The sequence below is a fragment of the Gallus gallus genome, chromosome 9 (assembly GCF_016699485.2).
Source record: "Gallus gallus isolate bGalGal1 chromosome 9, bGalGal1.mat.broiler.GRCg7b, whole genome shotgun sequence".
Lineage (NCBI taxonomy): Eukaryota > Metazoa > Chordata > Aves > Galliformes > Phasianidae > Gallus > Gallus gallus.
This window is the reverse complement of record NC_052540.1, coordinates 12,185,950-12,210,609: the sequence shown is the minus strand read 5'-3', so window position 1 is coordinate 12,210,609 and position 24,660 is coordinate 12,185,950. Positions and strand designations below refer to the sequence as shown.

The 24,660-nt window shown below is 36.3% G+C and overlaps 1 protein-coding gene across 19 annotated transcripts in view; it reads left to right on the top strand.

Moving 5' to 3' along the window:
• DLG1 (discs large MAGUK scaffold protein 1) overlaps positions 1 to 24,660 on the top strand; it is a 131,849-nt gene that overhangs the window by 85,857 nt on the left and 21,332 nt on the right. For all 19 annotated transcript variants that reach the window (XM_040705646.2, XM_040705647.2, XM_025153616.3 and 16 more), the window contains 9 exons: positions 439 to 489; positions 702 to 826; positions 1,951 to 2,120; positions 2,773 to 2,909; positions 3,673 to 3,817; positions 7,800 to 7,926; positions 9,897 to 10,053; positions 11,235 to 11,337; positions 21,520 to 21,634. In XM_040705646.2, coding sequence (XP_040561580.1) covers positions 439 to 489; positions 702 to 826; positions 1,951 to 2,120; positions 2,773 to 2,909; positions 3,673 to 3,817; positions 7,800 to 7,926; positions 9,897 to 10,053; positions 11,235 to 11,337; positions 21,520 to 21,634 — 1,130 coding nt within the window. The remainder of the gene's footprint in view (positions 1 to 438; positions 490 to 701; positions 827 to 1,950; positions 2,121 to 2,772; positions 2,910 to 3,672; positions 3,818 to 7,799; positions 7,927 to 9,896; positions 10,054 to 11,234; positions 11,338 to 21,519; positions 21,635 to 24,660) is intronic.

Below are 24,660 nucleotides of genomic sequence, written 5' to 3'. Positions count from 1 at the left end.
CTTTATTCATTTCTAGTGAGAAATAATATAAAGGATCAGTCTTTGATTTTTCTCTGATCTGTGAGGAACAATAGTTTGAAAATACTGCTCTTTCTTTTCATACAATTTTTCCTTTACACGACAACCCCTTCTTTTTTTCTCCCTTCTAACTTGCTGTATGGCCTGAGGAACAGCAAGAGAATTTTATTCGGGAAGTCAGAAATAGGTTTCTGCTTTGCAGGTTCCGTGTAAAACAGTCTGCTTGTGGAACCTTTACATTTAAACTAATACAGAAAGTGTCTTGATGAGGCATGAGCAGAGCGGTGTGAAAAATCACACTCCTGAGCTCGCTGATCAGTGCCAACCAGCTGAGATTTGGTTTGGAATGAGCTGCCAGCATAGCAAATTGCATTGTAGAATGTGTAAAATTCTCTAAGTCTTGGTTTTGTCTCTTTTTAGGTCAATGGCACAGATGCAGATTACGAGTATGAAGAAATTACTCTTGAAAGGGTAATATACTAAATGTCGTCCTGGACTTTGTTGTCATGTGGGGTTTATAACACATAAATATGAAAAATCAACATATTTTGATATCACAAATTGGCAGTTCTTTTAATATTTTTTATCAGTTAGATTATATAAATCTAGTTTTATATTGAAACAGATATAATACTTTTTTCCCCAAAAAAGAAATATGTAATTTTTCCCCCTTCTGCCTTTAGGGAAATTCAGGACTTGGCTTTAGCATTGCAGGTGGCACAGACAACCCACATATTGGGGATGATTCAAGTATTTTCATTACCAAAATTATAGCTGGAGGTGCAGCTGCACAGGATGGAAGATTACGGTATGATGACTTTCTGTATTGGGTTGCTAAATGTTTATTATTATTTGTCAAACAGTTGATAGAACATTTTCTCTTTGCTTCAATTATCGTATTACATTGCATTTTAAACAAGTTGAGCTTAGCAATTGCTCTCTTACATGCTTGGTTTCATTATGTGTCTTATTTTTTCAGGGATAATGCATATCCTCAATAGCCATATTTTTTGTTTAAATTGATAGAGTACTTCTTCTATAGTACCCCTAATTTTCTTATTTATTTATGGGATGATTCCACTACTTAACTACTAGTAAGAAAATGTTGGTTCATCATTAGGTAGTAGCAAGATATTTGCAACTTGATTTGAAGTTACATATGAATAACAAATTGCATTTATGAATTATTTGAAATTATTTTTAAATCTAAAGCAGTCTTTCAATAGACTCTTGTATAACCGTGTAGAGGAAAAATGAAATAAGAAAAGCTGGTTGTAAGCCTAGCTTTTTTGTGGCTCGTTCTCTTGAGAACTTGGCCCTACATTATTTTGTGCAAATGCCTGATGACTTAAGTGTTTTAAGCTTATTTCAAGACTTCGTTTTAGCCTGTTTGGCACTGTCAGAAGATACATCTGGCAGAACTTAGGGACAAGTGGGTCAGACATTCTACTTACTGTAATGAGAGCTCAGTGTTACTACAGCAACACATTAAATGGAAAGAAAAGCCAGCACTTAAATAGCTTGTGGAAAGCAGGAAAGGAGCTTGACTTGTTCATATCATGGTTTAAAAGTAGTGAATTCTCATTGTATAATGCCTAGTGTCTGACTTTTTTTAAAGTTTTTTTTATAGCTCTAAATGAAAGGTAGTTTGTACAAAGTCATCTTCAAAATATTGTGTTTAATCTAAAGAGTATTCTCTGAAACTGTGGACAAAATATTCCATTTACATATTTTCCAGTTATCTTTGCTTTATTTTTGATCATTAATGTTTAATTTAATAATGTTGTTTTGAATTGTTTTAATTTTGAAGCCGAATCTATGTATCTGACCATGTTAACATGTGTTTTAGTGTATTTTTGGTAGAATATTGGACTCCTAATGAGTCTGTTCTGCTATAACACAACAGCTGAACATGAATATTGCTGTCTCTAGGGTTAATGATTGTATTCTACGAGTAAATGAGGTTGATGTTCGTGATGTGACACACAGCAAAGCAGTTGAAGCATTAAAAGAAGCGGGATCAATTGTACGATTGTATGTCAAAAGAAGAAAACCAGTGACGGAAAAAATAGTGGAAATAAAACTTGTAAAAGGCCCTAAAGGTATGTAGGAAGTTTAAAACTCCTCAGAAGATGGGTAGAGCTGATAGATTTCTGCATTTAGTACTTAAAGAACACAGTACTTTGCATCTCCTAGATTTTCATATGCAAGGTAATGCAAATTAAGACAGACATATCACAAATTTTCATCCATGTTTGTTCTGGAACTGCTCTTGTAGGATGTGTATTTTTCATTGAACTTTTAAAAATGCATAGTTCAATTGTTTTGCTGATAGTATTTAGTAATCTTCAAGTACGTTATAAACAGGAGTAAAGTATTTAATGTAAATTTCTTACATCTTTGAGAGAATAAAAAAAGGTTTAGCATATTTGTTTGTTTCTATATGTGGATGTGTTGGAAAACAGTTTTTAAAATATCAGTTACGATGTTATGGCTTTGCTTTGTGTGTCTTTCACAATGCATGAAGAAGATATTTAGATTTTCAGAACTTCTGTGAATGTTATAGCTTTTCCAAAACTTTCTGGAAAATCACAGAGTTCACTTGGAAAGGCATCCAGAATTTCTTCAGCAGCAGGCTAGTATTTTTATGTGTATTTACTCATGTATGATATAGATAGCATTACTATTCATACAGTCATTTGAATCTAGGGGATGCTATAAGGTTTCTTGAGTAATGACTTTATCTTCAAGCAGGTCTTGGTTTCAGTATTGCTGGTGGTGTAGGAAATCAGCATATACCTGGAGACAACAGCATCTATGTAACCAAAATCATTGAAGGAGGGGCAGCCCACAAAGATGGAAAACTTCAAATTGGTGACAAACTTTTAGCTGTAAGTAAAAGCAGCAGGTTTTTTTTATGAGTATTTACTTTTAGACTCGGTAAGGACACAACTCACTTTGTGATTAGGCTACGTGTTAGTGGAGAACTTTGCAGAAATAAATATTAAAAAGAAGATTTTAAATCTGCATCATAGGAAGTGCATATCTGTGTATCAGTGATAAAACATGAATCTAAGAGTTTGCTTTTGTATGAGTAAATTGACGTTCTAATAAAAAGAGAAGTTGTAGATTTCAGCAAATGTCTGAGGTAGCATAACATAACTTGGGTAGTGTTCACTGTGGTAGTTAGTAGTATGAGCTTAGCTTTGATTTGAGTTGCTCTCCAACTAGGAGAGAGGACTAATTAAAAACAAAAAGTGAAGAAAAAGAGAGACAGCTTTGTGTATGCTTATGAAATTTGTGATGTCATATTTGCCATCTGTTTTCCAAAGTCATGTTTTCTGCTTTTACAGTGTTACAGTCAGTACAGTTTACTATAATGTCTGGAGCTTTCTATATTATTTCCATTTTTTATAATATTTCATACTATATGATTATAAAATGTTTTATATCATTTTAAAATATTCCATATTTTATAGTATTTCACAGCACTACACAGAATCTTTTATATAGTTGGGCCAATTGTGTCTTTGGTATATGAATCATAATAAAGACTCCAAATTCTAGATTACTTCAAGAGACTTCAGTGAGCGCCAGATGAAAAACCTGCATTTTTTTTTTTGTATTGAGAATTTGTTTCTTTTTTATATTTAGGTGAATAGTGTTTGCTTAGAAGAAGTTACTCATGAAGAAGCAGTGACTGCCTTAAAAAACACTTCTGACTTTGTTTATCTGAAAGTTGCAAAACCCACCAGCATGTTCATGAATGATAGTTACGCCCCTCCTGACATCACAAACTGTAAGTTCAGTTTTTCTTCATGGCATATTTTTCTCTCTGAGGCTTTAATATACTTCATTTTAGTACTTCAAGTTTAAAGCTTTTTAAAATTAAACCCTCACTCTTATGTAAATTTGATCGAAGATGGTTGATACAACTGTGGCAGCAACTGCAAAAGCCGCTCACCTCAAAGATACTGCTGTTTGCTGATGCAAATTCTAGTGTTACTGTTAAACACTTAAAATATCAAAAGGATTTACTCTTAAATAGCCTTTAATAAATCATATAAATTGTATTGAGTATTGTGAATACTTTTTACTGCTATATTGGAAAATAAGATTTTTTTCTATTAACCCAGACTGACCTTTTGTTCAATTGCTATTTCATTCACTCTAGGATTTTTTTTTCCCTATAACCAAACATTCTGAAGTAGGAGTGAGGAAACCTTTCCTTACTAATGGGTAGAAAGAATTTTCAAATATGTTATTTGCAATCTATTTATTTAATTTGGTATTTATCCAATAATAAAATGAAAAATATGTGGACTCTTCTTGAGAACCACTTGTACTCATCTCTTCCCATAAGTTGGTTCTGGGGGAAAAAGCAACATGTTTTTTTCTTCTACTTATTTTAGGGGTTTTATTTGTTTATTTCACTGTTAGATGCAAGTAATAGATATCAGATACTTATTGCTGATATGTTCCTCATATGAAAAAAGGAACACTTGGAATAAAGCAGTGATGTAATCTAAACCAGTAGGTAATGAACAATAAGAAAAATACAATAAACAAAGGATAGAAGTACCTTATAAACCTTATATCACCTTGTTGGTGATAGCTACAGTAGCTGTAAATCTATTCCTAAGCCTATTGAATTACAATGTGGAGATAATTAAGTTTTGTGTCTCAACTGTCTTATTAAAACAGTGTTCTTGAAGGCTTCCTTCACTGATACAAAACTAATTTTCAGCCTTCATTTATTCATCCTCTGTTTTATGCTATTGTCAGTGATTAAAGAGCAGCCATTTTCCCTTATGGGATCTAGTTTATCTGGTAATTCAGCCTTTTCCACTGTTTCTGTGGAAAAGAGAATTTTTTTCTCTCTCTCCATTGTAATTGACTTCTTCTCATCTGTTTCACTTTGAATTTAGATTTTCTGGAACAGAGAAAACCTGATTTGTCATGTTCCTGGTAGTAGTGCAGTGATATGATTACATTTTTGCGGATGGTGATGTGACAAATGTAAAAGTAATTTACTATTACTCCTGCTCCTTTGATCATTGGGGTGTTTACTTTATTAATCTATTATGGGGGGCAAAGAGAAGAAGGTAGAGAAGGACCTGGTTCCTGATAATGTGGCCAACTCCTGATAACACAGTGATACCCTGATATTAGCAAAGGTCATACTTATTAATCCCCAGATTATTTTAAAAAACACACAGAGAAAAAGCCCGTACCTTCACAACAACGAAAAACTAACTTGGTATAATGCTCACTGACTGGAAATTAGTACTCTCCTTGGGGTGATAATTCTGTTTTTATATTCCTACTGTCTGTATCAATAAGTACTTTTAAAGAAGTATTAATTCTAGCAGCATGCATAAGGCATAAGGGCATGCTGCAGGCTCTCTTCTTATGCAGAGAATAAATTTCTCCCAACTGGTAGATGAGCTGGTGACTCAGTTCATTGAAGTTAATTGCATCATAGCATAAAGTCATGAATCCCTACTGCCCAAATATACGCCTGTGCTGTTCACTGCCCAGATCCACCTTTGGTTTTGCTTATGTGGTTTTTTTTTCTGTGTGTGTTTGTTTGTTGCTCTGTTGTTGTTGTTGTTTTTAGATAAATGCTTTATCAGAGACATAGGGTAGCACAGTGCTCGGTACCTACTGGTTTGGAACCTGTACTGTTTGCAGAACATGAAGTGTATTACTCACGGCAATAAATTTTGGGATCGCGGTCACTGATGCCATCTATCTGGCTAGTAATACTGACAGCTAAACTGATTTGTGTGTTCCATAGTCATAACTAATGGCCTTCCGAAATAAGTCATGTCAGTAGGGAATGTAAATTACCTCAGTAATCTGAATATAAATGTTGATCGTTAAGTGGATCCTGGAAGAAACGTTGAGTAGCTTATTTGTATAAATGAATATGAGTTCAGAATATTACTGAATAGGTCTAGAACTTGCTATTCAAAACCACCAAATTTAACTGCAGTGTGCATGTTGTAGAATATCACAGAGACAGGAAAGTGTCTACTCTTTTATTGAGTTCGTAGATTATTTATTTCATGTACAAGCCTCCTTTGAAGATATTATTAATGACGCACTTTTGACTTCTAGTAAATGTTAAATTACTTGCCTTGTGTCTGTGCACATATGCGCCTGTGTGCATTGCTGCAATATTTCCACTGTGCATTGAGAAATAAAGTACAGCAAGATAGAGAGTAATCAGCTTCCTCACTGGAAGCGTAGATGCTTTATGATTGCATAAATAGCATAAATATGGGAAGAGGAGAATATGTAATGACAGTAAATTGCAGTGTAGTTTTAATTTTATTTCCATTTTGGAGATCATACTTGTGATTAGTGTGAGCAGTTTGCAGATATTCCATTTCCCTGTTGTGTAGAATTGTGTAATATACAGCGGGGGTGGATCTGGGTCTGGACACAGAATTTCTCCTTAAGTGTCTTTAACTTTTTCTGTCAAAGCAAGTTAATTTTATGTATTTAGTTTTCTTTTTGTCCAAAACACAATTTTGTTATCAGTTACTGCACTAATAATGTTTACTTAGAAGTTCTGACCTAATTTGGGAACTGGAAAGTGATGGCTTACTTTTTATTTCTATCATGTTGCTTGTGAATGTTATTCAGGTATGATATCCAGCTAAAACAGTTTGTGCAAAGGTACAGGCTCTGTTTTATTTCCTCTGGAATTCCATAGAGAGCCTTTTGTGCCATGTTAGATTAGCTTCCATAGCACAGCACTAAGAATGCTAGCTTTTAAAAAGGTATATTGGAATAACACACTTAATTACTTGTAAAAGCACTAGCTGATAAACTACCTAGGCATTTAATAGTGCATTTTAATGCTTGCTGAAATTCAGTCTAGCAAATTGAAAACTCTACTGCCGTGACAGAGAAAAGAATACAAAGCAATCTGATATCAGATTCTATGCGGGCACTAGGGTACTATATGGTTCCCTATCTGAGAACTTCACTTACCAGAGCGTTGATCAGGGTGATAGAATGTCTGTATGTGGAATTTACTACGCAGAATCAACCCAGCATGGATTGAGTGGTTTGAAAGCTGGCTATTTACCAAATCTCTCCTACAAAAATTCTGTGAAGAAGCTTGCATATAACCCAAGTCATATTGGGAAAAGGTTCTCAAAATTGTAATATATTCTCCATCTGCTGTAAGGATTAAGCTACTAAATTTTTCTGGTGTGGGTATTGTGGCTCAGGCAAAACTTGCATGTCATGTGGAGGACTGCTCAAGATTCATAGCCTGTTGTACAAGAAGTTAGACTAAATCTTTATAACACTCCATTTAATGAATGCAGCTGATCCTTGCAGTACAGCTGATTTTTTTGCACAAGCTTGTTTACCTATCTCAGTAAATTGATGCCTCTCACCTTGAAGAACAGGAGGTAGAATAATCCTGCCTTTTGTTTCTTAATGTGAGCTGTTGGTTGAACATCTCTACGAACAGCTATGCTTTCATTTCAAGATGACTGTGTTCAGTGTTCAAGAAATGGAACATGTCTTCTTGTTCAGATCTGATAGTAAGAACAGCCTAGAGTATCTTAGAGGTGTTGGGATACTCCACATCAAATCTCTAGAAGAAAAAAGCAGGCCACCTCCCAGTTTGGATTAAGTATAGCATTAAGTCTTACATTTTGTTTTTAGGAGTCACCCCACATAATATTTTGTTTCAGTTCCAACAGCTTTCTCATTCTTGTCTTAATGCTTATTTTTATTTTTCTTTCTCCTTGAAGCTTATTCTCAACCAGTGGACAACCATATCACTCCATCTGCCTACTTAGGACAGTCCCTTCCCCCAGCATCTCCAGGGCGATATTCACCAATTCCAAAGGGAATGCTTGGAGATGATGAGATTACCAGGTAACGAAGAAGAAAAGCTACATTAGTTAACCATGGAAGCTCAGAATATGTGTTTGTGGGGAAAATTGCTCATAAGGATATTTCAAAGCATAAGTGCATCTCTTTCTTACAATTTAAATACTGTTTTAAGGAGCAAATTGGATATATTTTAAAAAAATATACATGATGTATCATTCTTGGAGTAGTATTAAAATCAGAATGCCCTGCCAAAATGCTTCATGAGTTGATTGAGCTTTAGGGTGGTAGAATTAACAGACTAGAGATTATTCACTACTCTGAAGCCAGTAATATATCTTTTTCAGACAAGGGCTTGTTTTATTTTGATGGATTATTAAATCCAGAATGACTACGAGAGCTCTTAACCCTTCCCATTAACAACCGTTCATTACTTCACCAATTCAGTAGAAGATTGCATTAATCTATTTGTTCATCAATAAAGCTCATCTAATTTTGTTACTTTTCTCTCCTGAAAATTGGGAATGTTACACTGCATTTTCAGTATGTTGCTGAAGTCTGTGCCACACTATTGTCTAATATGGGTAATGTCATTGGGTTTCTGAGATGGGGTCTATCCTGATTGAAACATAAGTGAGATGGTTAAGTTGGAGAATGAAGTTTTTGTGTATTAGAAACTGGGAGGGCCTCTCATATGTCTGTGTATTTTTTAGCTTGTGGTTAGGTGGGCATGTATGCTGCAGTGATTCTGTCCTGATGGTATTGCTGACTCTATAAGTGTACAGCTTTTCTCAAAATTAGCCAGGCTTCCTTTGAAATGTAAGGGCTATTCAAGGAGGGCTTTAGGTGTTCTTCTTAAAATTACCTTCCCTTCTGCTGCTGCTTTCATCCCAGAAAGAGGCTTAGATATGTTGAATAATATGTAAAAAGATGCCTTGTGCATGTGTTCTCTAGCTGCAGCTTAACTGTTGATGTATTATTGTGATCCGGAGCAATATTATACATAGGTTTCCACAGTGTCACATGTTTGTAATAAAATAGCTCTCTGAAAAGCTGGATCTGACATCTGATAGAGGGTAGAAATTAGGAATTTGATGCTAAATTGATCTAAAAGCTAGTGCAGAAATGGAGAGGTTTAAAAATCCAACTAGATTACATTTCTGTTTTGGAAAAATGCAGTATCTTGGTTTGTCCTATAAATTAATAATCTATGTCTCCAAATATTTAAGAATGTCCGTTAATTGTTCCTTAGTGCTCTCTAGTGATTTTTAACTGTAGTGCACGGTTTCTGTTTTATTAATAGAAGTGCTCTGTTTCTGAAATCATCCATGCATTTATTCTACTGGATAAAAGAGCACATTTTTGGAGGGAGGGTTTCTGAACTAGGTGTTGACTAGCTGTGTCTATTCAATTCACTCTTTTCTTCTTTCGTTTCCTGATTGAAGCCAGGAAACCAAGAATGAAACAACTTGGTTTGGATTTAACTTTTTCAGTTGCAATTTCTGCAAATAAATTACAAATATATGTGAGAATGCTACAATTTCTCTTTGCTATATGTACATATATATGCTTTTTTGTCCAACTAGAATGGAATTAGAGCAGAAAGGACATGCATTTTGTTATTAACTTTTCCATTAAAATTTAACTGAAAAGTTTCAGAAAATAGTGTTTTTATTACCATTAGATTGTTCCAGGCTCTTGAATGATATGGAAACTATTAAATATTGTCATGTAGTGCTGAATAAGAAGCATAACAGGAATTTAGAATACGTACATACAAATGGATAGTTCAATTCACCTAACAACGGGGAGGGTTTTTGGCATCGACAAGCAAAACAGAAGGTATACAAATAATAGCAAATATTTGAAAATCTAACTGGTTGAACATATAATTATTGATACATGATTTTTCAATACTTTTTATCACAGATGACTTAGCTTTGCTTTTCTAATTATTTATTTTAATTTTAGTCATGACTTGTGAGTAAACTTTGGCATTCCTCTCTTTCATCCAGGGAGCCTAGAAAGGTTGTCCTGCATCGAGGATCAACGGGTCTTGGTTTCAACATTGTTGGAGGAGAAGATGGAGAAGGAATTTTCATCTCCTTCATCCTTGCAGGAGGACCAGCTGACCTCAGTGGAGAACTTAGGAAAGGCGATCGTATAATTTCTGTAGGAATCCTTGCTTCTTTTATTTAAACACCAGCAATAAAAAAGTTTTCCCTACTTTTGATACCAATGCCAGATAATACAATTTAAATGTAAAGAATATCATTAATTAACTGAGCTGAATTTGAGGCAATGGAACAGTTGCCAGTATATTTCTGAAGTACCTTTGAGGCTGTTAGTCTGCCTCAATTTCTCACCTCTACCTCAATGAGAATGGCACTATTCCATCTCAGATGTTATTCAGAGTGAAAAATTGTAAGACTTTAAGTTAGTTTTACTGATATCTGAGGTGTGTGTGTGTCTAAATGGAAAGAATGCAGGCTTCAGAAACAAGCCTTCTAGTGAGATGGAGCCATTTAGCAGTAATATCTGAAAACTGATGCTTCACTTCCTGGATTAACTTCAGAACTTCCCGTTAGTTTTAATTGCACCTATCTCATACCTGTCTGAGGACTTTTCCTCTATTAGTACTGAAGGTCATAAAGATCTGTTTCTTCCTGAAAAGACTTAATTTATGAACAATAACTTCTCAGAACAATTGCATTGAAGAAATAAAAAGAAAAAATAATTTTGGCTCTGCTGTCATTAAAATTCTGATAATAAAGTACATCTTTATTTTAACTTTTAACAGTGAAAAACACTTTTGGTCTATAATGTGACACATTTCTGCTTCCATTTTTTTTTTCCTGACACCTTTTAAAATGGCTGCATTGAAAGCAGCTAGACATCTTCATGGAGAATGAGGTCTGTCACTGAATTTTAAGCACACTGATCTGTAGGCATGCTTTTACTAAGGAGCTCCCTTGAAGTCCTGTTGTGGAAAGGTGAAGTGAACCATCACAGAAGGCAACATTCAGTGCATGTCCTTAAAAAGAATGGAAAAGATTTTAAACAAGAAAATTGACTTAGCAATAATATATTCATGAAGTTATATACTGTGATTGTGTCTTAACAAATGGCTTATGTGCAAGAGAGGATTCACTGCCTTTTGATTTCAGTAAAGATCACTAGTTTTTGTTTATATTAACTAGCTCATAATGTTGGAAACAGGGAAATCTCATAAAACATGGAAACTTGTTTGTATCCAGTTAACTCTTTTTTTTATTCATGAGTCTGTATTTGTGATGATAATAATAAACACAAACATTTATTTTGATAAAAAGGATTTTTTGTATAATTTGTAGGTAAATGGAGTTGACCTGAAGGCAGCAACCCATGAACAAGCAGCAACAGCTTTGAAGAATGCAGGCCAAGCAGTAACTATTGTGGCTCAGTACCGTCCAGAAGGTAAGATGCTTCCATACACATTTGAGTTTCACTTCTATAATTTGAAAATCAGATAATTTGAAATGTCTTCTCATCCCATCCCCACCTAACCCCTTCTGAGCGTATCAGAAACAAGTAATGTAATAGATTTTGACACATACCTGTTCGTGTAATTGCAAGTGTTAATGCCAAAGCTTGGTATGTTACTTGCTCAGATCGTGTTTAGAATTTTGATTTCTTTTCTGAATGTTAACACTGTCACGTTGTGAAAGTTAAGCCAGTAAATCCACAACTGAGTAGAAATACCACAGCATTACTTATATCCTACTACTGTCTTTACCTTTTAATATGGTGTTCTATTTTCTTTATCAGTAGGAGGATAAAAGACTAATTCCTACTCTGTTGTGTTGATTCAGATGACCTAAAGAAACAATCAGATTTTCATTCCTCTGTTTCATGCTAAGCTGGTATTTCCACTTATCTAGCAATTTCTTCTGATCTGGATTAGACTGCAGTGGGTACTGATTAACCATCCTTGTGGACTCTGCAGAAGCAAAATAATATTGTCTCATCACAATGCAATATTGTCCTCATGCACTTGTACAGCAAGTTTCAAATGCCTTGTCTATTTGAGACTTTAACAATTCAGTAATCTAAAATAATGTACATACCTAGAGTCTGTCAGGTCATGTATTATTGTTATGCATATGACAAGACATTCTTGATGGCTTGTTATGAACTGTTGTCAACAGCTTGTTCTGTGGTTTTACTAACTTGGAAGGCACAGAACTAAATCTTGTTTGCACTGAATTGTCTGCTTAAAACTTTTTCCCTTACCAGTCCTAGCAAGGAGTAAGTGTGTTCATCTGGACATTAAGAACTGCTGTATTCATCTGAAATTGTTAGGTAGCTGATTGCAGCACTCTCTTCTTCATTCTCTTTTTCTGCTTTTCTGTCGTGTTTCTCTTACCCTTCTTATCTTGTTCTCTCTGACCATTTGAAGTGTTAGCTTTCATATTTCCCTCCTCTCCACCTGTGTCAACATTGCATCTTATATTCACCTATCCAGCAACTCTTGTCAGTAATAAGGCCAACTTATTTGTTTGTGTCTGCTTCGCAGTCAAATCCCTGCAGCCAACCCATATGGTCAATGACTGTGTTGTCTTTTGAGTGTGTGCATCCTGTTCACGTGTTGAGTCTGTAGACTGTTCTGTTCCAGGACTGGAAATAATAGAAAGATCAGCATTGGTTCTGGCATGTTTGCTTAGGCTTTGTGTCTGAATTATCAAGTATTTCTGTTGATATGCATTTGGCCTATCCTCTGTTAATTCTATAGTGTTCTCGTAGGTGAGCCAAATTGTTAGACCCAGTAGCCACCCCAAATGTAATGATCTTTCAACTTATTAAGAGTTGAAACTTGTGCTTTTATTTACTTGTGGGGTGTTCTTTTGAGGATCAGGCCACTTTTTTTTTTTTCACAAAGAGGGCATTCTTGGTCACTGTTTCTTCTGCCAGAAAGATATTTTGAGAAGTGGTTCCTAGTAGCAGAACAAATGTTTCTCTGGTAGAACATATTCCAAGACACAGCGCCTTTATTTCTTCCTTGCCAAAAAATGTGTTCAGACTTAATCTAAAAGAAGCAGTTTTTCAGTCCTCTTTTTCTGGCACTCACACTTATAAAAGCAGAGGATCCCTTCATACTCCAATAGTTGGAACTCACTTTCCCTAAGAAAGATCTAAGGATTTTAGATGGTTCCTGTTCTTTCTACACTGGAAAAACAGCTTTCTTCATTACTGCTTGTCCAAGTAGATAACTCATTTTCTTGAAACACGTTTTGAGGTGTTTGGCCGATGGGATTTTGACTCATTACACAGAGTTTTGCCTAGAGCAACATACTCTTGCCTCTGTTACAAATTTCTCAGTAACTGTCACTTTCAGGCTTCAAACTAAGAGCTGCACTTATTCCTTCATGGTTACTGAAGCATAGGGACCAAACTGCGTGCAGAGCTGAGCTGTATTGAGAATGTGGTTCCCAGAGAATTACAGGACCTGCTTGAAAAAGTAGTTGTGGGAGATATTTCTTGAAATATCCTATGTTTTAAACAGGCATCTGACATCTTTTTTTCTTAGAGGGATTTTTTTCCTTAGAAAAAATCCTTAGAAGGACTTTTTTTCCTTCTAAGATGTTTTGTCTACATGCCAGTTTTTCCCTCTGGAGTAATGCTTTAATCCCCATTTGGAGTGGGAATGTTGGAAGCGTGTCAGGGTTTACCTTATCCTTTTGAAGTGTGCCGCAGAAGAAAGGTGTATATAGGAGACTGAGATCCATTGTAGTTTGGAGACAAAGTATGAAGTGATACATGGCCAGCAGACCTCAGAGAGCTCTAGCTACTTATGTCTGACTTCTGTCGTCTCTATCTTTATCTTACTTCTTGTAAAAAGAGGTTGAGTGGCATTCTAGCTGTCAGCTTCTTTCAGATCTGGTGTAGGGAAGTAATTTGGATAAGATATTCACTGCTTATAGCTTAGGAATCAGTAAAGATTGTATTTTCCTAGAGGTTCCTGATTATTTTTTATTATAGGAAAGCATTCTTCTTGAGATGCAGGTTTCCAAGTAGAAAATATAATCCTGCTAATATTGGGTATTTAATAAAAAAACATACATTTTCTGATTGCCTTGAAATTTCCTGGATTATAGCTGCTGATCTTGTTTTCCTCTAACTTGATTCAGTTAAGTTGGGAATGATACACTCTATCTCCTTCTTTTGTTTCTGCCATTCAAGAAAAGGTTAAAAAGTATTTAAATGAGTAGAGCATGAAGTTATTGTTCGTCATCAGTGTTTCTCAAATGTCTTCCTGAAGATGAAGATATCATTTCTAGCTGCTTGTATTGCATATGTGTGTTATTTATATTTATGATTCTAGTAGGATTTTAGTAAAAGATGCTGACAGCTAGGACAGATCAAGGAGATTCTAGACATCCATCAGTGCTCATTATAACTGGGTAAATAAATTCAGTATGATAGGAGCATTTGGAAGACATTTGGGACCAGCTCACTTCACTCCTTGTAACTGTATATGACAGTTTGTATGTTCATAGATGTGGCTGAAAATGCTAATTTATATTGTAGCATCCTGCAACATTTGCTCTTTCAGAAGTTCCCCACCTGTCTTTCTGCTCTGGTTTCTGGGGAGAACACAAACAAAAACTTTGCAGGCAGTTCTCTCATATAAAAGCCTCAGTAGGTTGTTTAATGTAAATAAATAAAAATCATTGGAAAACTCCTGCTATGGAAGATATTGAATTTTCCATATCCCAGTCTCCTCAAATCCAGTTAGACAACATAGTTCAGTGAGCAGTAGTTACTACTCCCTAGACAGGCTAACATGGCTGAATGGTACTGCTGTCACTGTATTTGGGCTCAAATTATGTAACTGACTTTCTTTTTCTTTTAAATCTCCAAAACGTTCCTTGGTTATAGAATCAGAAAACAATGAAACAGTGTGAAAACAAACGTGGAAAACAATGTGAAAACAAATGCAATCTTATACCTTAGAATATCCTTCTGGGCATGCATTTTATTTTCAGCAGTATTTAGTAGTTTTGGTGATGCCTTACAAAATTTGCCTCCTATACTCAATCACATTTCAGCCACTTACCCATCCTTTGGGATAGCTGAAAGCCAAAGAGGAAATATGTAAGTATTTTCTTGTTCACTACAGTGGCTTGTACATCATGCACCACTTCTGTACACTTGTGCCACAACTGTAGCCAGCTGGCTTCTGTCTTGTCCTGGTACACTTTACCCTTTACCTTAAAACTCACCTAAAATCAGTTGTTGTGAGACGTTGAGTCATACTGGATTGTACTAGTACATACTTGTGTGGTACATGCATGCACACATGTTGTGTGCGTATCAGAGAGAGCACTAGGTTTTAACCTGCTGGGGCTGAGTGCTGCTGAAAGGTAGAAAAGAGCAGGAGTGTGGGAGATAGGACTTAGCCTGTAGAGGTGGTGAATAAGTCAGGGTGTTGTTCTCATTTTCCTGTTCCTTTTGAATTCCTTTTTGTTTTTCTCCCTGTGGCACTGCACATTTCTATCTCCTTTTAGGACATCATTTGTGAATAAAATGGGATTTTGCTGTATAGTGAGTTCTACTGAAAGCAAAGAAGCATTACCCGAAGCAGTTTTAAAGAAGATGATGTTCCTCCAATGCACAAAAACATTTGATGAACCATTCTCATTTGTATAGAGGTCTCTGCACTGTTACATTTTTCTGTTGCTTTCTAGTTCTGCAGAGGCCTCAGTGCCACTCTGCCTTCTCTCTTTTTTTTGGTTTTTTTTTTTTTATCTTCTTCAGGTTTTCCACAAATGTAGGATGGAAAAAGGAAAAAATATGATGATAGTGTGAAAGAATGAATAGAAGCTCTAGGCCATTTAGATTCCTGTGCATCTCTTGGAGTGTCTGTTCAGATCTGGTCACTGAAACCATCGTGCTACTTAGCAGTGTGTGAAGGAAATGTAGTGAGGAGAGGAGCAGCAAGGGGGAGTATAGGACTGTCCAGAGACGTACAGCAGCGTCTGGAGGGATCTGTTTTCCTCTTCCCCCCATTTCACATGGACACCTCTGCTTCCATTATGTCCAATGAAGTTAGAAGATCATCTGAAACACTCGTTTGTGTTTTGAGGACAACATAATAATACAGGCTTACCTCAACATTTCTGGAAGGTTAGATTTGGCCATTGTGATGAGGAATGAGGTGTCAGTATACAACCACAAGGGTTATATCATAGGTTGAGTGCATGTAGACATTTTAAAATAAGAAAAATAGCTGAAGAAATACATTTAAAATACAAAAATACGTAAAATATGGAATTTGGATGGGAAATCATTTTGTGGATTAAACACTTTTTCTTTCTTATATTCTACTAGCTCAAAACTGGTCAATTAAGTTCATATTTTTTATTAATTTCAGTTACAAGCACGTAACTGTGAAGAGTGCTCTTAGAGGTCTTGGAAAACAAAAGCAGGCAAAATGTATTGGCATCAGCATTCTTTCATTGGTCACTTGACCCTTCCTTCAAAATAGTGGTAAAATGCAGACAAGCCTTTTACAGCAGGAAATGATAGCAGTGCTTTATTTCCCAACAATCCACCTTAAGTTTAAAAAATAAAAGATATTTTAATTAGTAGAACAAGTTTTTGCTTTTTTTTTCCACGTCAACTATCAGCTGCCTCTTTATTTAGAATTTAAAATCTGCACTTCTCTTGTCTTTATATTTCACGGGATCAAGTCTATCTCTGTATATCCCCTTCTTCTCTGAAAGAATAGTGAGATGGTTTAGTGATCAGATTAGCCCAATGTTCTTAGGTGACTGGGAGGATCAGTGTAAGATTAGCAGGTGAGGCCAAGTCCCCAAGAGATGATTTTCATGTGTTGTGAAAAAAAACAAGAAAAAAACACCAAAAAAACAGAAAACAAACCACAACACAAACAAAATAACCAAAACAAAACACAACTTCTGAACTTGCATTGTTTACGTATGTTGCTGATACATGCATATTCTTTCCAGTTTGATTACAGTAAATGTAAGTGATTCATGGTGAACCACTACAAAATATATTTGAGATTCAGTATTGTAATCCAAACACTTGATACCTAACTAGCCAGTTTTTTACTTGCATTTTCCTTGTATTTATTTTTGCTTTGATGGAATGTATACATTGACTGAAAATAAGATCCAAGTACAACAGCCTTGTAGTCTTTCACTCTTCTTTGTCTTTAAAGCAAATGAGTCAAAAGAGGAAATAATGCTTTGTTAAAGCTTACCTTTCAATAGCCAGGATTGAGCCGTTTTTTCTTGCAGCATTTAAAACAGAATGACTAAATTCTGGGAAAGGGTAGCATTTCCATGTGCATGAGCTAAGGATTTTTCTGAACGTTGTCTTGGAAATACAAATCTTCCATTTGTAAAAGTAGGATATTGATAATTATGTTTTTGCACAACTTACATTTCAGTATTTGTTGCATACCAAGAGATTGAGCTTCACTCACTTTTTGGCGGAGTACGTGAATTGCTGAAACCAGTGGTGGTTTAAAAGTTCAGCAATTTCAAAAAATGAAAACTATTTTAAAATATTTTAGAAAAAATTAAGTGTTTTACCATGTTGTGAGGTATGTGATCTCTACTCATCCATTTTTTTTTTCTGCTTGTTTGTACCTGGTTCTGCTGATTTGTGAATAATCCAGATTAGTCAATTAAAGTACCTTTAAAGTCTGTCCCATTAAGCTTAGAAGAAGGGTTCTGCTATAAATAGTCCTGATAGATAACACTGTAAAGCAGCTTACTCATGTTTTAATCCTTTAAATCTTCACTTCTGCTCTTTAAGATAATAAATAAAATTGCTAGTCTTTCTTTAAGAAGTGTCCAGCCTTGTACAAGTTGTAAATGCGTGGTGTTGGTAAATTCACTTCAGCACTGTGACTGCATGTAGTCTCATTCTGAATTTTGCAGGTTCTGTGAGAAGAATTCTTAACTAAATACAAATGCAATTTTTTAGTCTGTTTTGAGATTGCATGGCCTGGGTCTTTCAAGTGGCTGGTGAGGCACGAGTGTGTGAAAGCCACCAATAGCACATGGAATTCATTGTGGTTGCTCTCAGTTCACATTAATATAGAAAGTCTGGTGTTGAAACTAAGTGCTGTCTCTCCCCACATGACTTTAAATGTTTTTACTGTATATTTTCATGCGTAAATCTTGGCGCATGTTTTTGTGTGGTCATAGTAAGTAGCATAACACTCCATAACTTTCTCTACCCCTGCAATTTATACTAGAGTTCGTAACAAGCACATGAGTTGTACCTATGAATTTATCAAATATCAGTGTTGATAGTCAAGAGATAGAGGTAGATCATTCCTAGAGCTTGTAAATACAGCTTCACTACACTGCGTGCTGTGCCAGTCCTGCTTCACCAGCCGAGAACTGGAAGCACGTGGAAGGTCAGTACAAGGTGGGTGTAATGGTGGCTGTCCTAGCTTACTGCCAGGCTCTGCTTCTCAGTGTGTCTGTAAGCAGCACAATAAAGGAGAATTGTGAGTATCCTGAGAGTGGAGGGGGGGAAAAAAGCAGCCCAAAATTCTCAGCAGAAACTGCTTTGACAGATCCAGTGGGGCTCACTAAAGGAGGGCTTTCCACAGACAGATGGTAAGAGGGATGCAAGAGGCATACTTTTTTTAATTAAAGTGAACTTTTTCAGCTCTTAGTGGGTTTAGTATATGTAGGAATCTCTGCTTCTGAGTGCTGTGCTACCGTCTGTTCCCAGTGCATACATCCATGCTTCCATGAATTGCTTTTCCTTCTGAATTTTCTGTCCCTTGTTGTAGTCTTCTTCTTTTATCTCTCTTTGCTAGGTTGTGTGTTCCAGACCCAATTAACTGTCATAGCTGCCTCTTTTCTACCTTCCACAGCCGGTATAGACAATTCACCATCTATCTGCTTATCCCTGTGGCTCACCAGAGCGGCAGCCCAGGACAGCTTCACTGCTCAGACCCTTTGTCTGAAATGTAGATTTCTTATAAATTAAATGGTGATATTGACAATGTTCAGTTTTATAGGCAAAAGAGTTTTACGGAATGAATAAAATGTTTTTCTACAATGCAAGCTGTCCTGGGAGTATGAATTTAACTGTAACTACGTTCTGCCTTATTATTAACTTATTTGTTGTTTTAATTAGAGCAGATAAATAATTTTGGGATAAGCCATGTTTCAGTCAGTAGACAGTGTGTTTAAAAACTTCTGTTTTTAATGATGCACTGATTTGAATTAATAGACAGGTTAAAAATGAAAAAAAAAAAAGCATCCCTTCACAGTAGACTCAGACGAGTGGTTAAGACTTCAGAGAAGCTCATTCTAGGCAGCATTCAGTCTCCTCACAAGGACTAGCACCACATCCTCCCTTATCTCAGGAGCTGGCTCTCAGCTGCTCTGAAATGTGACCGTCTTGTCTGGGGAGAGGGGCTAAAGAAAAGAAGGAAATGAGCTTTTTGCCTGCCCTACCTGCAGTGTCTCATCAGGTGAAAAAGTTTGGTGCGTCTCGGATTTGTTCCTGTGTTTTGATACCTGTCTCTTGATAAGCACAGTGCTCACTCCCCAGTTATTACTGTAAAATGAGACTATTTTCCACTTAAGTCATAATTATTACACGGTTTTCACCTCTGAAAGGGAGATGCAGCAGCTGTTAAAAATGAGTTCAGTATGAACCTGTATGTTCATATAAATGAAATGCAGATATGCAGGTGCTGTCTGAAATCTTGTTTAGATTAGTCCTCGTGAATAGTAGGTTCCTGTCTCAGGGCTTACAGTCTAAGTAGATAAGAGAAGCAGCAGTGAGGAAGGGGAAAAGCTGAGGAAAATGAGGTGACTTACCCATGCCATGTGGTGCAGCAGAGGCACAGCAGGAGAGGCTATTCTTCCTGTGTCTGGGTCCTTCCCCTAAGGGATGTTGCTTTCTAAAAAATCCTGTTTTCTCACATTCCTCTTAGGTTGCCATCTTGTCATGCTGAATTCTTTTGATATTAGTAATACCATCAGTAGGGTGGAAACAGTTTTTTCTCATCAGGCATCATCATCAGCTTGGTTAGTGCTGGTAAATTATTTGATCCGGACCTCATTTGTACAAAGACACCATTGCTGATTCAAAAACTAAGATGCTATCTTAATAACTACTGGCTTTTGGGCTTAAAGGACAAGAAACAGGATTATCTAAGAGGCTGTTCTTACAGTCACAATCTGCACGGTGTTAATTATGGCTGCTATTGCTAAAATATTCAATTTGTAGTTACCTGGATGAATGAAGTGGTATACCAGAAACCAGTTCACAGAGAGTTCTTCAATAACTTTATTTTTTTTCTTCCTCTCTTGACTAACCTGTACGTTTTGGTGCTTATTGCCTGATGAGTGTGTAGGGAGAAAGTCCTACAGAACATAATAGGATAAATTGTGGTATTTAAGATGGCTGTTGAAGGAAGTGCAGTTCAGAGATTTCCTCAAGATTTTTTGCATCTTAGAGCCCTTTTAATCAGTCTTGCGTGTCTTGAGTAAATTTGATGCCCACAGGGAATGAGGTGCAGCAAGGGAGAAGAGCACAAATTACCCAGCTCAGCAGCTCCTGGCTGTGCACACCCTGGCTCTCCCAATGTTGACTTGTTATAATCTTGCGTCACGTGGTTTGCTGGCGAAGGTGGTGGCTGTAGAGCATTTCCCTTAACTAGAAAGGTTTTAGAAGTGGATCTGTTGATCCTGAAGTCCAAACTATTGAACTGAAGGAAAAACTTACTTGCTTTGAGTTCATATTTTATGCTGGCAACATGTAAGTACCTTGCTTTAGGATATGTTTGTCCTCAAGGAACTATTGCTATTTTACTGTCTGCCTTTGTAGATAAAATCAAATGTATTTATCTTAGTTTTATTAGCACACAGTGCTGCTTAAGAACACAATCCGTTTTTCCAGGATTAACATTGTACATAATTATATAGAGGGAGTTCGAATGTCTTAATGCTGTTTACAATTGGATTGAGATTCATGCCAGAATTCTGGACTTCTTTTCCTTTCTTGAAGTCCTATGGGAACATTGTTTTATTCAGATAATGTTTTGCATATTCCCCACCTTGTAGTGCGAAATCCCGTGTCTTACTCACGTCCAGCAATACTGAAGTATCTATTCAGTTCCAGCAATTCAGAAACCTATAGTTCTCACATCTTAGCATGTAAAAAAATATAATTTAGATTATAAATATGTGCAATTCACATACATATTCAATGCTTTATTTTTAGTCATGGGGTAAGATTTCTGTCTTTTTGTTACCGTGAAGTGATTGAGTTATGTTTTAATTAGGAAGGAGTTGGTCACTGTAAACTGTAGAATGAACGATGAAATCTTTGTAACAGATATTTGCATTTGTTCATTTGCTTTATTTCAAATTTTATTTCAGTTGATAAATGTAAGACTTTATGTAGTTTTTAATTACAAAAAAAATGCTCAATTAAAACATTGGAATTTTGGAGCTTTTTCTTGCATTAGAAAAAAAACCCTCCAACAAATCCTTATTTTCTGAGATTTTCAGCTTTTTTTTTTTTTTTGAGTAATTTAATCCCCAGAGGTACAGAGGAAATTAATAGCAGTGCTTCCCTCTCTTACAGAATACAGTCGTTTTGAAGCTAAAATACATGATTTACGGGAGCAGATGATGAACAGTAGCATTAGCTCAGGATCAGGATCTTTGCGAACCAGCCAGAAGAGATCCCTATATGTCAGGTAATCATCTTTTTTTATCACATTGCTAGCGTGTTTTCCTGCTTTTCTGAAAACTTAGTATTTCTATATTTTTGTACACTCACTCATTTCTGAACTTGATGTTTTTGTGTTTATTAAAAACTGAACTTAATTCAGTTTGATTAAAGTAATACGACTGGAAAAGTAGTATTAGCACTGAGAACTTTGAAAAGTGGTGCAATTACTTGCTTTTTGCTCTGAGTCTGAGATTATGACTCTTCAGTAAACACATAGTTATTCTTTTTAAGTCAAAGTATGTGAAGTCAACATCTGGCTTAACTCAGTTTGTGTTTTTGTGACAGAACTCTGCATATTCTCCTCTTTGTTAGGCTTTTGACTTCAAATCTGTGCTTAAGCTTTGACAGGCTGCCATCTGATTTTCTTCGGCTTGCCTTAGTCATATTCTCAGTTTGTATTAAGAAATTTGATAGAATTGTGTTACAGAATAATTTCTGTGGAAAACAAGGGATCAAATGCATCAGAGTTGAATAAGTTGAATATCCTTCCTTATTCTTTTCATGCAAAATCAATCATAAAGAAGGCAAAAAGGAAGTGGGAATAGAAGAGCATGAAATAACTAAGAAAATAAGCAGTTTCCCCAGGGAACTGTGGCAAAGTGCAGCCTTGCTCCTCTATCGGTTATGACATACTGATAAGGTGTAAGATTTCAAATGTGAAATATGGGTTGAAGGGTTGAATGTTAAAAAAGAAATTGATTTTTGAGTTCCCCAATCTGACTCATCTCTGAGTTGAATGAGGGCCAGCAGTAGCTCCATGGAAGAGGCCAAAATGTATTAGTAGAGCACACAGGACTTTGTTAGTGCTGGAGCTTGCTTTAAATTTGATTGAAAATGTTGCAGGACCTCACTGGTTTACCTGCTAAAAATCTTAGGCTCAGGTGCTTCTGCCTTTGCCCCTTTAGAAATCCACCTCAATCAGTTTCTGTCTCCCAGCTGTGCTTCGTTATCTGTTTGCAGGGCCACAAACTGAATCAAATCAGAAAAATGAGCCTGATTAAATGCATTTTATCTGAAGTAGTTCCCTGATCACCGTGCTCTTGTAGAAGCAAGGTACCCTCTAGGAATGGGTACAGCTTAGGAGAGAGGAGTCTTAGGATCTGCTTTTGACTAATATTGCCATCAAGTTGAAATGCTGGTTAAAAATTTAGTCTTAGCTGTAAGCTGTGAAACACTGCTTCTTCAGTGGGAAAGTCACCGGACATTTCTTTATCATAGACAGTTTTTATCTCCGTTATATTCAGTGTAACAGGTTGCTGAACAGAGTTGATTTTTTTAGAAGCCAAGAGGGGGATTTTAATGCAGCAGCAGATTTTTTTAAGGACTTTCTTAACGTGATGACTGATTAATCTTTGACCAGACTTCTGTCATTCGCTGTTATTCCTCCCCTGTCCCTGCTTTCTCCCTGATGCACTTCCTTGACGTGCTTCTGTGTTCGTGCAGACCCAGAATAAGAGGCTTTAATAAAGTGATAGTAACTTTAACCTCCAAGAGAAGTACAGTATTTCTCATGGTTCATCTCTCTCTGTGGTACACTGTACAACTGCACAAACATAACTGCTGCTTCAAAGAGGTCTGTCTCATGGTGATGGGGTAGCATGGTTGCTCAGGTTTGGATCCACTTAGGTGGTTGTGCCGATTTGCCATCAGTCTTTTTAGTTTATGAAGTGATCACGGTAGCACAGAATTGGTGATTTTTCCCCTCAACGAGCATTGTGCACTGTACATGTGTTATGTATGCATATGGACATGATGGTGAGACCTTCATATCCATAATCACAAAGTTTATCACTTCACTGCTTATGATATAACTTAGCCTAAACAATCTGAACCACTTTTAGTTTGCTTTGTTAGCTATAGCCTATAGCTACAGATTCTAAACTGCTTACATTCCAGTTCATACATTCATCTAGTGTTTGAAGCCCCTGACAAGTGTTTCGTGTTTGTGTAGCTTTTATTCTCCTGATGGAAATGACCTGGGAATGGTTGAGGCTGGGCTTCTGACTTTGTCAGCTGCCAAAAGTGCAGCCTTCTCCAGAATGTTGGCAGCAGCCCCATGGAAACTGGTGGTTCCGCTTCCAAGAAAGATTTTTGAAACTTGCTAATCAGCTCTGTTAGAACTTGGAAGAAAAATCTAAAATGCAAAAATTCCTTGTGAAAAGTACTTCTCCACCCACGTCCCTTTTCAGAGAGCGCTGCTATGGTTTTTGAGACCTAATCTTGTCATCGTATCTAAAGTTGCCAAAGTCTGGTAGGCAACTTGGCTACACGCAGGATGGGTTCACATCTGTTCTCTGGTTTCCAGTGCAATTTTTGACCTCAGTGAAATAACTTTCAAGGATCTTTGAACATATTGCTAGATTCTGACAGAACATGTTGGCTGTCCCACTTATGCTCTGTAAGTTACTTTGGTATGATCTTTCTGTACTTCTACTTGAACTAGTTAAAAACTAGTTTCAGCAACTGACATTAAACTTATTCTGTAATCTTTGGGTTTTTTGAATAAGTCTTTAAGATTATGTAATGTAAGCTAAACTGAACAGGAAGTCCAGCAGAGATATCATTATAGACATTCGATCGCAATTGCAGAAAAGCTCTGAAGACTTTGGGAGTAATAATCTGTGGTGATTTCTCAGAGTCATGTTAACAAAGTAATGAGAAAAATGAGCTGCATCATTGTATCCCTGCAACTGAAACTTGATATCTTCATGAATAGACAGCTTGCAAACGGCACTGTGGGGGTATTGTGTAATATTAAGGAAAAGATGGTTGTGTTTCTTGAAGATGCATCTTGAAGTAAAAGGACAGATTTTTCTCCTTAATTGCACATACCTCAGTATATGATAAATAGCAACATAGCAAGCAGTCTTTGGAGGACAGTGTAAATATAGCAATTCAGCAGCGACTAACTTCTGAATTTGCATGGCTAATTCTCTCTCTCTCTCTCCCCTAATTAAGATGTACTGGTTTAGTGCCCTTCTCTGATTGCTG